Source organism: Onychomys torridus, chromosome 12, assembly GCF_903995425.1.
Source record: "Onychomys torridus chromosome 12, mOncTor1.1, whole genome shotgun sequence".
NCBI lineage: Eukaryota > Metazoa > Chordata > Mammalia > Rodentia > Cricetidae > Onychomys > Onychomys torridus.
Window position 1 is genome coordinate 12,962,495 of NC_050454.1, and position 16,688 is coordinate 12,979,182.

Sequence of the window (16,688 nt, forward strand, 5' to 3'; positions counted from 1 at the left end):
AAAAACAAAAACAACAACAAACAAAAACAACAACAACAACAAAAACCCAGAAACAGGAAACAAAAGGAAGTTAGGCTGGGTTTGGTCAGGCTGCTTGCTGGCTGCAAGAGAGTGGCAGATGCCCTACTCTTAGACTCAGCCAGTGCGCAGGCGCAGATAGGGGGCGGGGCTATGGCATGTCACGTGAGCGACCCGTTGCTCTGGAGACGCACTCCGGGACTTGGGGGCCGCAGCAACCGCCCGGGCCTCGCTCTAGACATCCTCCGGATCCAGACGCCGGATTATGGCCGCGTCCACCCGCGGCCCGTCCTTATCGGTCGGCACCGCCGAGGGCTTGTTCGATGCCGACAGGAACTCGGGGGAACCCGAGAACACCTATATTCTGAGGCCCATTTTTCAGCAAAGGCGCGTAGCGGACGGGGCACGGAGGGCGATGTCGGTCAGGAGTCGGGCTCCGGCTATCCAGCGTCGCCTAGGAGACGCGGAGAGGGGCGGGGCTGGGCGGGCTTTGGCGTTCGGACGTGGCGAGCGCTGCTGCGGATTGGCAGGTCTTCCCGGGAGCTCTAGATTAGCGCGTGGGAGAGGTTGACCTCTCGGAGGCTTCAGTGGGTGCGCACCGGGGACAGGACAAATAGAGGCTGGAAACAGCCAACTTGGAGGCGGTACTCCGAGAGTTACCGCGTGCTCACCTGTACCGGGATACGCTTACTTCTGGCGCGCGACTTGTGCAGTCTATACAGAGCCCCTCCCATATGGCATCGACCGCCACCCCAATTGGTTGCTAGAAGAGGGCCGTCAGTTAAGTTTGCAGGATCCATCACTAACTTCATCTTACAAAAGAAAAAGGGTTGTGTGTAGGGTGCACGCATGCTACTGTGCACTTGTGGTCAGAGAGCAATTTGTGGGAATTCTGTTCTGTTCTTCCATTATGTGCGTCCTGAGATTAAACTCGGGTCTTCAGGCTTGGCCGCAAGGGCTTTTACCAGCTAAACCATCTCACTGGGGCCCAAGAGAGGATTTTTTTTTTTTTTTTTTTTTTAATTCTCAGAGGGGAGAGGTTGTAGATTGGTGGGTTGTTTAGAGATAGTTCTGTCTGTCGTGTGCTTGCTCTGAAAGCATAAAGTCCTGAGTTCAATTCCTGTATGTAACCATTAAAGAGCATTACATATTGTGATCCCAGTGGTGGAAATATGATCTCAGTTTTGGAGAAACAGGCTCTGGAACTCCCTGGCCGTCCCAGCCTTACCTGCAAGTCCTAGTGAGAGAGAGACCCAGCCTCAGAAACCAAGGTGAAGGGCTGGAGACACGCCTCAGTGGTTTAGAGCACTGGCTACTCCAGAGGGCTGGGACTGGGGTTCAGTTCCCAGCACCCACATAGCAGCTTTCAAACATCTGTAACTATAGTTCCAGAGGATCAGATGCTATCTTCTGGCTTCTACAGACATACATGCAAACAAAACACTATAAACATAAAATATAAATACATCTTTTTTTCCAAAGGTAGAGTTAGTCCTACTATATGTGATAGCAACTTCATGCAGCAATTTCCCATGGATATATAAAAATGTATGTTCAGTTACCTCAGTAAATGTTATAAATGTATAGAATGACACTGAGTTGTGTTTCTCTTGTGAACAGTGCAGATCGCGGTTAGTAACAAATATGTACCAACGATCCTATGAGTTCATGTGGACTTGTCTGAAGAGAGGCTTAGTATTTTATGAAAAACGGAAAGAGCATAAGCAGGGGCTGGAGAGTGATTCACAGCGTTTGCTGCTCCTGCACAGTACCAGATTTGTTCCCAGCACCCATATGACAGCACACTACTGTTTGTAACTCAAAGGGCACCAAGCATTACATGTGGTGCACATACATCCACACAGGCCTACAAATAAATAAAATCATTAAAAAAAAAAAAAAAAAGCGAGAAAAAGCTTAAGCAGACCAGTGAAATGGCTCAGCTGGTAAAGGCACTTGACTTCAAACCTGATGACCTGAGTTTGGTCCTGGAGACCTAGGTAGTGAAAGGAAAGCCGATTCCCACAGAGGCCATGACACAAAATAAATGTAAGACAGAAAGAAGAGCTTAAGGAAAGCAGTAAATGACAATATTGGGCGGGGGCAGCGCTAGGGACTGAAAACGGAGCCACAGGCATGCAAGGCAAGTCTGTTACCACTGAGCTACATCCCCAGACCCTAGATACAGTAGTTCATTTATTTGTTTATTTTTTGGTTTTCAAAACAGGGTTTCCCTGTGTAACCCTGACTGTCCTGGAACTCACTCTGTAGACCAAGCTGGCCTCGAATTCAGAGATATGCCTGCCTCTGCCTCTTGAGTGCTGGGATTAAAAGTGTGCATCACCACCTCCCAGCTACATACAGTATTTTAAGGTTACTGATGACAAAAAGGCTGACATGTGAAGGCATGTTGGGGTTCTGAGCTAACATTTAGATATTCTCAAATTGTTTGACTTAGGTTTAGACCCTCTGTGGTTAAAGACTGCATACATGCCGTGCTCAAGGAGGAACTGGCAAGCGCTGAATATTCTCCAGATGAAATGCCTCATCTCACAAAACATCTATCAGAACTCATTAAAGATAAACTAAAAGGTAACATGGGCTCTAGCTGGAATTGATGTTCTCTTCAAGCACCCAGTTCTACTCATTTGTCCCGTCCCCCCCCCCTTTATTTTGAGACAGTTTCTCTGTGTATTCCTGGCTGTCCTGGAAGTCACTCTAAACCAGCTGGCCTTGAACTCAGAGATCTGCCTCCTGAGTGCTGGGGTTAAAGGCATGGGCCACCACTGCCCACCTGGCACCCTGCCCCATCTTTGAACCCAGGACATGAATTATGCATCATAGGGAACCAAAGCATCATAGGGAACCAATGTCCAAGAAACCCAGATATTCAGAAAGACCTCCTTTCCCTCATTACTGCTTGCTTTTCCCCCACCAGCCTGTAGACTGTTTAGTCTGTATTGGGTACCCTCCAGGCTGTCCCAGGCCCACTAGAGATTGTTATTCTGTATTGGGTACCCTCCAGGCTGTCCCAGGCCCACTAGAGATTGTTAGTCTGGATTGAGTACCCTCCCAAGCTGTCCCAGGCCCACTAGAGATTGTTAGTCTGGATTGAGTACCCTTCAGGCTGTCCCAGGCCCACTAGAGATTGTTAGTCTGGACTGAGTACCCTCTAGGCTGTCCCAGGCCCACTAGAGATTGTTAGTCTGGATTGAGTACCCTCCAGGCTGTCCCAGGCCCACTATATGTTGTTAGTCTGGACTGAGTACCCTCCCAAGCTGTCCCAGGCCCACTATATGTTGTTAGTCTGGATTGAGTACCCTCCCAAGCTGTCCCAGGCCCACTATATGTTGTTAGTCTGGATTGCGTACCCTCCAGGCTGTCCCAGGCCCACCATATGTTGTTAGTCTGGATTGAGTACCCTCCAGGCTGTCCCAGGCCCACTAGAGATTGTTAGTCTGGACTGAGTACCCTCCCAAGCTGTCCCAGGCCCACTATATGTTGTTAGTCTGGATTGAGTACCCTCCCAAGCTGTCCCAGGCCCACTATATGTTGTTAGTCTGGATTGCGTACTCTCCAGGCTGTCCCAGGCCCACCATATGTTGTTAGTCTGGATTGAGTACCCTCCAGGCTGTCCCAGGCCCACTAGAGATTGTTAGTCTGGATTGAGTACCCTTCAGGCTGTCCCAGGCCCACTAGAGATTGTTAGTCTGGACTGAGTGCCCTCCCAAGCTGTCCCAGGCCCACTATATGTTGTTAGTCTGGATTGAGTACCCTCCAGGCTGTCCCAGGCCCACTAGAGATTGTTAGTCTGGACTGAGTACCCTCCAGGCTGTCCCAGGCCCACTTCTTGCTTAATCCTTAACTGCTTTTCTTATTCAGCCCAACATATACACAATACAGTTTGCGCTTTTGTCTCTTGCTATCAAACACCTTTGAGACAGGGTCTCATGTAGCTCTGCTGGCCTGGAACTCGCTCTGTAGACCAGGCTGGCCTGGAATTCATAGAGATTCACCTGCCTCTGCCACCTGAGTGCTGGGAGTAAAGGGACGTGCCATCATGCCATATTTTTAATGTTACACCATCAGAAAAGTCACTTCCTTCTATCTGTGCCATCCCCTTTTGTACTGTGGGGGTGGAGCTCAAGGCCTCCCGTGTACCAGGCAAGTGTTCTACTGTCAAGTTACAGTCACAAACCCGGTGCTCACCTCCTTTTTATTTTTTCTGTCTTTTCATTTTATTTGGTAACGTCACCATTTTTATTCCATTGATGCCATCTGTAAGAGTGGAGGATTTGTTCTCAAAACAGTATTCCATTTTCATCTAATACATGAAAATGGCAGCCAGGCGGTGGTGGTGGTGCACGCCTTTAATCCCAGCACTTGGGAGGCAGAGGCAGGCAGATCTCTGTGAGTTTGAGGCCAGCCTGGGCTACAGAGCGAGATCCAGGACAGCCTCCAAAACTACACAGAGAAACCCTGTCTCGAAAAACCAAAACAAACAAACAAACAAACAAACAAAACACTCACAGTGTCTTTAGTATTGCAATACTTACATGATAAATATAAGGCTGCATTTCTTCTGGAGTGTGCACACTCAATGGAGAACAGGAGGTGTTACTAGTAACAGCAGGTTAAGAGGTACACGTGCGTAGAAATAAACACTGGGGTATAGTGCTGATGACACAGTCAATATTAATTGACATTTCTCTTAGGGGACTCAATCACTACCAAAGAAAGTACTTGGGCACATATTTATAATATTTGTGCTGCTATATCACAGACACAGTCATGCTGAGCCAGCTGAAATGAACCAGTGCTCCAGTGCCTCAACTATAAATAACACCGAGAAGGAAATCCGCCAGTTGGGAATACTTTGAAGGCATCCAGTTAGCTTACCCTTTGCAGTATTCTCTTTTGTTTGTTTGTTTTTAAGACAGGGTTTCTCTGTGTAGCCCTGGCTGTTTGGAACTCAATCTGTAGACCAGGCTGGCCTCGAACTCAGAGGTCTGCCTGCCTCTGCCGGCTACTCAGCAGTTCTTAGAGTCACCTACTCAAACTGTTACTTTCCATTCATGCGAAATATCTGTATTTTTCTTTATTTCTTTATTTTATTCCAAGATAGGTCTTCCTCTGCCCAGGCTGGCTTCAAACACTGGGTGATCCTCCTGCCTCATACTCTTGAGTGCATTTTTACATATTTACATGCAGCTTCTTGAAGTTCTTCTCTTACTATAATAGAATATTTTGGGCTGGAAAACTGGCACAGTGATCAAGAGCACGCGCTGCTTTTGCAGAGGTCGGGTTTGGATCCCAGCACTCACATGGTAGTTCATGACTCTAGTTTCAATGGATCCAGATCTCTTCTGGCCTCCATGGGCACCAGGCATGTGTATGCTGCATATATATACTTGCAGGCAAGCATTGAGTGAGCCACTTACATTCTGTGCCATTAGGGATTCAGAGAGAAGGGGGAACCTCAGTGAGGGTGCAGTGTTCTGAAAACAACAATTTGCAGAGCAGGGTGGTGGTGCCCACCAGTAGTTACAGCACTCAGGAGGCAGGAGGATTAATAAGAGTGTGAGATCAGCGAGGGCTGCACTGAGTTCATTGCTCTAACAAACCAAACCAACAACAGTAACAGACACAACAACAACTGGGGCTCTTTCCTAAGAACTGTGTTGAAGCTGCCCCTGGACGGCATCTGTAGTCCTCAGGTCGTTTGTCCAGGTTATTGTCCTGACCTTGAAATCCTCTTCCTGCAGCCTCCTGAGTGCTGGTTACATGTTCAATTCTTTTCTTCCTCCTCCTCCCTTTTCTTTCTCTCCACCTTAATGCGTAGCTTAGTCTCCTGAAGACCCCCTGTTCTCACCAGCTACCTAGTTTTATTTTTTAATTTCTATGCATGTGTGTGCCTGTGGAACGGGGCATCATAGTCCCTGGAGTTGAAGACAGAGGTGCTTGTGAGCTGCTGATGTGGGTGCTGAGAGTCCAACTCTGGTCCTCTGCATGAGCAGCAAGCACTCTGCACCTCTGAGCATCTCTCCAGCCCCATTCTCAAGACTTTGTGTTTGTTACTCCCTCTCCATAGAATGAAGACTCTCTTTACCTGGCAAATTCTTACTATTTAGCACATTTTCTGTGAAGTTTCTTCTGATCTTGCGCCTCCCTCCCCCCAACACAGTGAAAAATTCCCAGCTCTGATACACCTTGTACATGCCACTCCTGAAATAAATGTTATTTTTTGTCTACCTTTGAGTTCTGTTATGAGCTCTCTGGTCCCCAAGACAAGAAGAATATTTTCTTATTTCCGTAACTTGAAGGGTAATCTCAGAAAGGAGCCAAGGTTCACTAAAGACCCTTCTGTACCAGCACTAGCTAGGAGCTTTGTGTGTTGTTATACCATGCCTCAGCTCACCTTACAACGGACTGACAGCTGAGAGCACCCCTTTAACAGACTGGAGACATTTAAAGGGAAAGTTAGGCGCCAAGGGTTTACTGCTTGGTAACTTTATAGGTAACTTCATCTCTAGGTCTTGGACCCCTAACTTCACTACTGTACTCCGTAAGTACCCGTGGACTGAGTGCTTATGTCTATTCTGGAAGAATCTGTGTTCAGTAGGTCATTTGACTACATACTTGAATAGACATAACCTCCTTTTCTTTTCTGTTCTAGAATTGGGGTACGACCGGTACAAAATGGTGGTGCAAGTAGTGATTGGAGAGCAGAGGGGTGAAGGAGTATTGTGAGTAGATGGTCTTTCCTGTCATATCTGTGTTCTTGGGAGTTGCCCATTGTGTGGAGAGATAATCCAGTAAGCCCTTGTCTTTGCAAGAAGAAGGACGGTTTAACAGATGCAGCCGTGAACTGAAGAGGTTCTGGCAATGGGATAGCAAGGCTGGCAGTCTGGGTGGGTTCCAAGGTTGGAGTCCTTAGAGTCACCTTAGTCATGACACTCTTGTTGCATGCTCTGGACTTGGATGTGCTTGCATGCCAGCATTACTTAGCAGCCCTTTGTCAGCAGGGCCTGACTCTGACATCCTGACCATCCACATCATTTGGTTTGCAGTCTGTGGGGTGGGGATGTTGGACTTAAAGCCTTACATATAGGAAGTAAGGGATCTATCTACCACCTCCCTACAGTCTCAGCCCCAACAAATCCAAAAAGTCCTGGGAGGCTGGAGAGCCAGCTCACCAGTTAAAGGCACCTGCCATCCAGCCTGATGACCCAGGTTTGCCCCATGGACTCAGCTTAGTGGAAGGAGAGGACCAGCTCTTGGTAGTTGCCTTTTAACCTCCATTTTATGCCATGCTGCACAAGTTCCTTCCCTCCATCCTTTCAAGACACTGTATAGGAGGCAGAGCTAAGAGAATCTCTGTGAGTTTGAGGCCAGCCTGGTCTACATAGTGAGTGTCAGGACAGCCAGAACCATAGAGACACCCTGTCTTGAAAAGAAAGAAAAGAAAAAAACAGAAACTATCATCTAAAATTTCATTATATGCCTAAGTACAGGAACTAAAGACTATTCTTCGATTTACATTTATTAGTTATAAATACAGTGTGATGTATTTATAGCCCTACTGCCCCTAAGGGTATTTTCAAATTCTAGTTATGTCTTGTTTTCTGAGACAGGGTCTCATTGTAGCCCGGACTGGCCTCAAGGTCATTTTGTGGCTGAGGATGACCTTGAACTCTAGATCTTCTGCCTCTGATTCCCAGGTGTTGGGATTGCAGGCTTGCAAAACTGTACTTGGCTTTTGTTTGTTTTTGAATCAGATCTCTGTTGCTCTGGTCTTTCCAGTAGCAACCTTCCACAGCTTCCCAAATATTGGCTTCACAGTTTTGAGCCTCCTAATGCTGGTCCAGTCAGAAAACTGAATTCTTGCTTGGAGCTGTCCCTTTCTTGTATAGGTTTCTACAAATGACCAGGGTGGATGAAGTAGATTATGTTGGGACCTTTGCACAACCTCTTTTCCCATTATTCTGCAGAAATTGAGCCCACGGAAAGTCCACAAGTGTCCTAGCTGACGTAATCTATAATGGAGAGCCACTCCGAGTACCGGAGACTTGGAGAGGTTGACCCCTGTAGTTGTCAGGCAGCCCGTTGGGATGCTGAGGTGGCTGGAGCCCTGGCCGCCTCCCCTCTGGCTGCAAGCAGCCTCACCTGTGACTCCTGACCTTCCTGCTTGCCCAGCATACTTTGCTTTACAAACACAGTTCTCTCCATGTGCCATGGGAGGGTTTGGAAGCGTGGGCCTGTGAGAGTGTAGGGAGTGAACTTGCTCATGGCAGAGGTATGGTTCAGACGGGCACTGCTAACCATCTTCATTGGCATTTCAGCATGGCTGCTCGGTGTTTCTGGGATGCAGACACTGACAATTACACCCATGATGTCTTCATGAATGTAAGTCTTTGAGAAACTCCTTTCTCCTGTCTGGGGACCTATGGCCACTGTCTATCAGCTTACTGCTGAAAAGGAGGGTACTGTAGTATTTTTGAGACACACTCTTAGATTTCTGGATAAGGTACTTTTATTGAAACTTTTTTTTTTTTTTTTTTTGGAGACAGGGTTTCTCTGTGTAGCCCTGGCTATCCTGAAATTATATATAGACCAGGCTGGCCTTGAACTCAGGGATTCACCTGCCTCTGCCTCCCTAGTGCTGGGATCAAAGGTGTACACCATTGAGCCAGGTGTGGTGGCACAAGCCTTTAATCCCAGCACTCAGAAGGCAGAGGCAGGCGGATCTCTGTGAGTTCGAGGCCAGCCTGGTCAAAAAAAAGGGTGTTCACCACTACTGCCCAACATCAGTGGTTTTATTTTAAATTTTACTATTTATTTGTGAAAAACTATAAGCAGAATTCATTGACACTTCTACTTAAAGCAGGAATATGTTAAATTGGTTTCTAATAGCAGAGTTGTGTGCATGCCACATGGTGGTGGCACAAACTTTTAATGTAGCACTCAGGAGGCAGAGAGATACAGGTGGATCTCTGAGTTTGAGGCCAGCCTGGTCTACAGAGAAAGTTCCAGGACAGCCAGAGCCATACAGAGAAACCCTGTCTCAAAACAAAAACAAACACAAACAAACAAACAAAAAACCCAAAAACAAAACCCAAAAACAAAACCTTTATCCACCATATCAGCTACTTGTTTTATTTATTACTGAGACCAAAAACCGACAGGAAGCAACTTAATGAGGAAAGGTTGAGCCTGGCTTCCAGGTCAGGCAGTAGATCCATTGTTGTGAGGGAGGCCTGGCAGCAGGGGCAGTTGGGGACTGTAGCAGGAGGACTTGCCCATATTCAGGGCAGGTCTCTGATCCTCAGTTAAACCTCTCTAGAAATGCTCCCACAGACTCTCCAGCAGTCAAGCTGATAGTGGAGACTGACCATCATAACCTCCTGTCTTAGTTAGGGTTTCCATTGCTGTGAAGAGACACTATGACCACAGCAACTCTTATAAAGGAAACAACAGTTTAGAGGTTCAGTCCATTGTCATGGTGGGGAGCATGGCAGCATACAGGCAGTTCATGGTGTTGGAGCTGAGAATCCTACATGTTTCAGGCAACAGGAGGTTAGCTCTGTCACAATGAGCCAAAGAGACCTCAGAGCCTGCCTCCACAGTGACACACTTCCTCCAACAAGGCCGCACCTCCTAATAGTGCCACTCCCTATGGGGGCCATTTTCTTTCAAACCACACCCCTCCATAAATCACTGTGTTCCAAAAACCCAGTCCTGATAATGTTATGAGAGTAATAATTATCTTAGTTTAAAACTATCTGTTCATTTGAGCTACATCTGTTCACTGAGCTACAAAAGAATTTGGATGAAGATTCTATAAGCAAAGATGACTTTCTTTTGATAATAAAATTAGCTACTTTATCTTAAAACCACTTCTCAAAACTAAATAGAAACAAAAGGAGCTGTAAAAAAAGAAATAACTGGAAAACCAGAGCTCCTTCTGCCTGGCTGCTCACAGGTGCCAGCGAACAGAAACAGGAATTGAATCTCTGTGCTTTTTCAGAGAGCTGGCAATCTGAGATGATAGTAGATCAGCATCCTCAAAAGTGTGCCTTGCATCTCCTCTTCAAGAGCAGATGATACAGGGAGAAACAGGACTGGGTAGGAGACAAAGACAGTCAATCATTTTGGAGCTCAGTCTTACCCTTCTAATTAGGCGCTCAACCATGTTTTGGAGACCTGTGATGTCTGTGTCTTTCATTAACATACATACCTTACATGCTTACTTCATTCGGTTGATATATGGGCTCAGGAACTTCAAATACTGAGTAAAAGTAATTTATGTTGATAATAACCTTATACTCCTCTGGGGCATCTGGAATGTGGATAGGGTTAACTCAGATCAGTTAGGGGATAGAGACATGGCTCAGCAGTTAAGAACATTGGCTGCTCTTCTAAAGGACCCGGGTTCAATACCTAGTCATCACACAGTGGCTCCAGACTTTTTGTAACACTAGTCCCAGGGATCCACCACCTTCTTCTGGCTTCAACAGGCACCGCATGCATGTTGTGCATAGACATAAATTCAGGCAAAACACCCAAACACACAAATAATAGATTTTTTTTTTAAAAGAACAACTAGGGTTGGGGGGTTTAGTTTGGTCCTCAACTGAGTGGGGAGAACAGCTAACTGGGTAGTATAGTGCCCACCTTTAATCCCAGCACTCAGAAGGCAGATGCAGGCAGATTTCTGTGAGTTCAGGGCCAGCGGGGTCTATAGTCTAGTTCTAGAACAGCCTGGGATACATAGACCCTGTTTCAAAAAGTAAACAAACGAAAACAATTAATGGTGTATTGTGCTAACACATATATGCAGATTCCCTTCTATAATATAAAGTGCAAATGTGTTTTATAATACAGAATATGAAAGTACTCCATCTATCTTTTCTTTCCCCTATCACTTTTGCTGAACTGGACATAATGGTGTATGTCAATGTTCCCAGCATCTGGGGGTGGGGAGGCTGTATAGACAGAAGTATCAGGAGTTCAAAATCATCCTTGGCTAGCCTGGGCTATATGAGAACTGTCTCAAAAATTAAAAACAAATTATTAAGCAAACATACATACACACAAGACACCCCAAACAAACAAGCACAGAAAGGTTTCATTTAAACATCGGTAAGTTATTGGTACATGTGTTCTAGCTACCTTACTTTGATACTTACTTCCAGAAATCACCATACTAAAGTCATCCCAGGTTGTAAGTAGTAGAGTCGTGGTTAGCAGAGCAGAACAGGAATTGAACTGTGTAAACAAGGAAGGGGGTCCATTTCCATCTGCATCACTTTGATTGACATCACTGGATTATTCTGAGATTGCATATGAATATTAGAAAGTAGGCTTTCCAGAGATGGGTGTGGCTTCCTAATACTGAGGGAACTACTTTAAAAGTATAGATGCCAGGGCCTTTTGCAAGTAGATTCTGATCAATAAGCCAAAGTTTGGATCAGTGATTCTCAGTCTGTAGAAGGTTTTCCACATGCTCCTGCTAGTTCCCAGGATTTACAAAAGCGTCATTCTAAAGTGGATGTGGTGGTACAGGCCTCAGATCTTAGCACTTGGGAATTGGAGACAGGAGGATAAGAAGTTCAAGGCTGTGACTACATATGACCCTATCTGAAAACCCTCCAAAACCACCCCTGCAAACCCCCACAGACAAAGCCAAAGTGTCGCTCTGTGAATAAATGCAAATAAACAAAGCTGAACAAGTCTCCCACCACAGATGTGCTGTTGTTAGAACACACACCCAGCCAGGTGTGCTGTTGTTAGAACACACACACCCAGCCAGATGTGCTGTTGTTAGAACACACCCACCCACCACAGAACTGGAGGCTGCCCGCCAAAGGACTGGCTTCTGGCGGATAATTAGGTACTTGAGTTCAGCTTGTTTTCCTCACTGCTACCGGCTGGAGTAAGTTTGGTATGACAGCCATTAATTGCTAAGTCAGCTAGAACTCCTGTAGTAAGTTTTTAGAAATATTAACAAGTTTAACTGTAAGCTAAAAGATGAACAAGGAAAGCTGGGCCTGGTGATGCAGGCCTCTAGTTCCAGGCACTCAAGAGGCTGAAGCAAGAGGATCTTCAGTTGAAGATTCACTTAGCAAAGAATGTATTCAAGACTAGCCTGGGCAATTGAGTGAGATCCCGTTGCAAAGTAAAAAGTTCAAAGAGCTTGCCTAGCATGTGTGAAGCTGTCTTCTCTATCCAGAGTAGATGATAATATGCTGTTACTGTCCATATTAGGATACCATTACATAGTATTCTATAGTTGTTGCTCTGGATAATGAGTATGCATTACCTAAAGTTTCATTCACATTAATTTAAAAATCTGATTATCTATCTATCTTCCATTATTTTACCTCATTGTCTGTCTTTAAAATTATTTTTAAATATATATATATATATATATTTATTTATTTATAAGTATATATAAATGTGTGTGTGTGTGTGTGTGTGTGTGTGTGTGTGTGTTTTGTGGGTATGTTCATGTGAGGTGCTCCCAGAGGTCAGAAGAGAGTATCAGATTGATTCCCTATGAGCCACCTGATGTGGGTGCAGGGAACCATTTAGGTCTTCTGCAAGAGTGGTAGGAGTTCTTCACCACTGAGCCATTTCTCCAGCCTGTTTTTGTTTGTTTGTTTTTGTTTTTGAGACAGGGTTTCTCTGTGTAGCTTTGGAACCTTTCCTGGAACTCACTCTGTAGTCCAGACTGGCCTCGAACTCACGGAGATCAGCCTGGCTCTGCCTCCAGAGTGTTGGGATCAACTGCCCAGCTGGTTTTTGTTTTTTTAAGACAAGAGATATAACCCTGGCTGGCCTGGAACTTTCTATGTAGACCAAGCTGGCCTTGAGCTCAGATCCTGCCTCTGTATACTGAGAGCTGGCATTAAAGCCATACACCATCACACCATATAATTAATTATACATATATAATTAACTATATATAATTAATTATATAATTAACTATATATATATATGTAATTACAGAGGCTGACCTCCCACTCTCTGTCCTCCTTCCTCAACCTCAAATATTAGATTAGTGCATGTTAATTATGCATAATGGGTTTTACTGGCATTTCCATACATGCAAATAGACTGCTTCAATTAATCCATTCTTCTAACTCCCCTCCTACCCTACTTACCTTCTGGCAAGCGGTCTTGTAGGTATCCTCAGGAAAACAACTTTATAGCTGCTCCTTAGAAACATTGTTTTTAAAGGAAGAAATCTTCATAATTGAAAGTTGACAAAAAGGAAGGGTATGGAGGGTCACACCTGTAATCCCTAAACTTGGAAGGCTGAGACAGGAAGATCATCTCAAGTTTGTCTATGTTGAAGCCTTTTGGTTTATGTATCAAGATTTTCCAAAAATAGAAGAAAAAGTTAAAAAAGAGAAATTAACAAAGGTCTCGTATGTTTATGCTAGTATATAACACTAGTTAATTTCAGTTGCCTGTGTTGACCTACTTTCTCATTAGCTCTAACATCCTGGATTTCTGTTTCCTGTCTTTTTTATGTTTTCTAGGATAGCTTATTCTGTGTTGTAGCAGCGTTTGGTTGTTTCTACTATTGAATCTTTGGAAGGAGTGACTGAGACTACGAAGATGCCTTAACTTTTCCATATTGTTAAATATCCCAACCAAATAAAAATAAGATGGCACTTTGGCACCTAAAATCTGTTGTTTAGGTTTTATACACCTAATGGTTTGACTTTATTATGCTATCTGAGCTCTTACTACATTTGTTTAGTGTCAGGGTCTGAGAAATTTCCAGTTGTATGTCAAGTAGAACCCCTTAAAATTTGGAGACTCCTGTGTTGGCTACAATCTGTACTATTTTTTGTGATGACCATCTTCCCCAGAGAGGCCCTTGTGTCTCCTCCAGCTAGCTGCCCTTATTTGGGCCATTTTATCTGCCGTGTCCAAATACCCACTTGAACTTAAAGGGGTGTGTGTGTGTGTCAGATTTTAATCACTTGGAAGCACCTCAGCAGATGCACACGTTTGCCCATCCTCTTTCTTCTTGGTTATCTTCAAGTAAAAAGTGCAAACAAACAAATGCAGTAAAGTTTTTTTGTTTTGTTTTTCCCATCTTTCTTTTGTAACTTTATGTACCCACTTCCCTTACATCTACAAAATCGCACCGGGTGTGGTGGCTAATGCCTGCATTCTGGAGGCTTAGGCAAGAGGCCCACTGCAAGTTCAAGGCCAGTATGGGATACATAGCAAGTTCCAGGCCAGTCCGGGAAATTGTGTAAGACCCTGTCTGATGAAGTTACTTTTAATTCCGAAACAAGCCCACCACCACCCTCCCGCCCCACAAAGAGGACGGAGCGATGGCTCCGTGGTTAAGAGGCTTACTCTTCTATCAGCGGAACGGAGTTCAGGTCCCAGCACCCATAAAAATGCTCAAAGGCCTGTAACTCCAGCTCCACGATATCTGTCGCCCGTTTATGGCACAAATCTCACAACCCAAAATCCTCCACCGAAGGAAGTTCCTTCTCCTGACTGCACACCCTGATCCCCGCATTTTCCCACCCGTGCATGCGCTCGCCTCCACTGCTGCTCAACTACTTTCGCGTCAGTTCGGAGGGATCACTTTCTGGTGGGTCAGCCTAGGTCAAAATAACCGCAAGAGGTGAGCTCAGACCCGCGTGTCCCCGGACACGGCTAGCGGACTCGAATTCTTCAGTAAGGTGGACGTCAGGACCACCCGTGTGAACCGGTGCGAGGGGCGGCGGGCGCAAGGGACGCCGGGAGACCACAGGCCGAGCGAGCCGCGGCCGGCAGGAGGCGCCACACATCCGGTATTCCGGGGCTGCTGACCCCGCGCCTGTCTCGGCTGCTTCTGCTCGGTCCCTCCACCGGCCCGGCCCCGCTGGAAGCGGAACTACTATGTCAGGTTGTCGTTTTCAGGGATGTGGCGGTGGGATTGACAAGAGGGCGGGCGGTGGGCGGGACTTCCGGTCCGCAGTCCGGTCAGATGTTTCCCGGGCGTCTCCCCGCAACCTATTTGACTTCGCTAGTCGGTGACGCGGCGCAAGGAAGGAATCGGACGGGACCGGAGCCTGGGAGAGCTGCGGTAAGGAACCCCGGGGTAGTGTTTGCTTGCGTGGACAAACGCCGGCTGGGACCGTGAGGGGGTTGTGACTGAAGAGTAGGTCAGTGACAGCCAGGGGAGTGTGAAGCCGGGGCTGGCTGCGAGGCCACTGTGACCGAGGTACAATGACAGCCAGGAGGACTGTGACCCAGGGTGGCTGCTGGTGAGGGGTCTGCGACCCCGGAGCAGTAAATGCGAGGGACTCTGACCTCGGAGAGCACGAGGCAGAGGCTGCGACGGCGGGACCATGACCGAGTAAGTATGCAGCAGTGACTACCAGGGGCGCAGTGACCGATGCATAGTGACTGAGGGGACTGACCCGAGGGGACATGGAGCAGCCGCCACGAGGGCACGCTCACCCACAAGCAGGGACTTTGAGGGGCTGACTTGGAGGAGAACGGAGGATCAGGAATTGGGGTTGGTGCCCTGAAGTTGTGTTTGTGTGCAGAGTGTTGAGTGAGTGAGTGACCTGGCAGAGGTCTGAAGTAGAAACCAGACTGGCGTGACTTAGCGGACAGGAGTGTGAATATTACAGGCAAAGTTCTGTGGGCGACAAACTTAATTCACCACTGAGTTACGTCTTCTTCGTTAGTGAATGGGAAGTTCGGGTTCGGATTAATGTCTGCCAACTATGAGTCCCAGTGTATGTGTTGTTGGGTTGTGAAGACAGTTTAGGCAACGGAATAAAACACACAGCTGGACTAGAATAGAAACTTCCATTGTGTTCTTAGAGTAAGGATTTATGAAATGGGTTTCAGTCATGGATGTTTGCAATGATGATGTAAAGTTAGGTTTGTACCTCTTACGGTGTATGCAGTAAAATGTAGCTAAAGTTTGAAAACTGGGTGTGGTGGCACACAGCTATAATCCTGACACCCAGGAGGCTGAGCCATGGGTGTTTTGAGTTGTAACACAGCCTGGTGGGCTCAGTGAGCCCGGACTACCAGCCTTTTTTTTTTCTCTTTCTTTTTCCTTTCCTTTCCTTTCCCCTTTCTCCTTCTTCTTCTTCTTCTTCTTCTTCTTCTTCTTCTTCTTCTTCTTCTTCTTCTTCCTCCTCCTCCTCCTCCTCCTCCTCCTCCTCCTCCTCCTCCTCCTCCTCCTCCTCCTCCTCCTCCTCCTCCTCCTCCTTCTCCTCTTCCTCCTCCTCCTTCTTTTAGACAGAATTTCTTTGCGTAGCCTTGGCTGTCCTGGAACTCTCTGTAGACTAGGCTGGCTTTGAACACACAGAGCCTCTGCTTCCTGAGTGCTGGGATTAAGGGTATGGGCCCCTGGGTCCTGATTTTCTGGTCTTTTTTTAAAAATAGTTTAATTTAATTTTACATATCAGCCATGGATTCTCCTAAAGATTCTCCACCACCACCACCACCACCACCACCCCAGGCAGGGTTTTTCTGCATAGCTTTGCGCCTTTCCTGGACCTTGCTCTGTAGACCAGGCTGGCCTCAAACTCACAAAGATCAGCCTGCCTCTGCCTCCCAAGTGCTGGGACTAAAGGCGTGTGCCACCACCGCCTGGCTTTTTGGTCTTTTGAGACATGGTTTCACTATGT

General features: G+C 46.4%; 2 protein-coding genes across 4 annotated transcripts in view; both read left to right on the top strand.

Moving 5' to 3' along the window:
- Positions 1–192: 192 nt before the first annotated feature.
- Positions 193–14,074, top strand: Dynlt2b (dynein light chain Tctex-type 2B). Its single transcript, XM_036204038.1, has 5 exons — positions 193–405; positions 2,477–2,610; positions 6,695–6,764; positions 8,361–8,424; positions 13,566–14,074. The coding sequence occupies exons 1-5, from the start codon at positions 284–286 to the stop codon at positions 13,611–13,613; spliced, it is 438 nt and encodes a 145-aa protein (XP_036059931.1). The 5' UTR covers positions 193–283; the 3' UTR covers positions 13,614–14,074.
- Positions 14,075–15,005: 931 nt separating this feature from the next.
- Positions 15,006–16,688, top strand: part of Pcyt1a (phosphate cytidylyltransferase 1, choline, alpha) — a 40,387-nt gene continuing 38,704 nt past the window's right edge. For 2 of the 3 annotated variants that reach the window (XM_036203585.1, XM_036203586.1), the window contains exon 1: positions 15,006–15,121. The gene's annotated coding sequence lies outside the window, so the exon portion shown is untranslated. Of the gene's footprint in view, positions 15,122–15,233; positions 15,395–16,688 lie in introns of those variants that run through there. The other variant, XM_036203587.1, reaches the window with a different exon arrangement.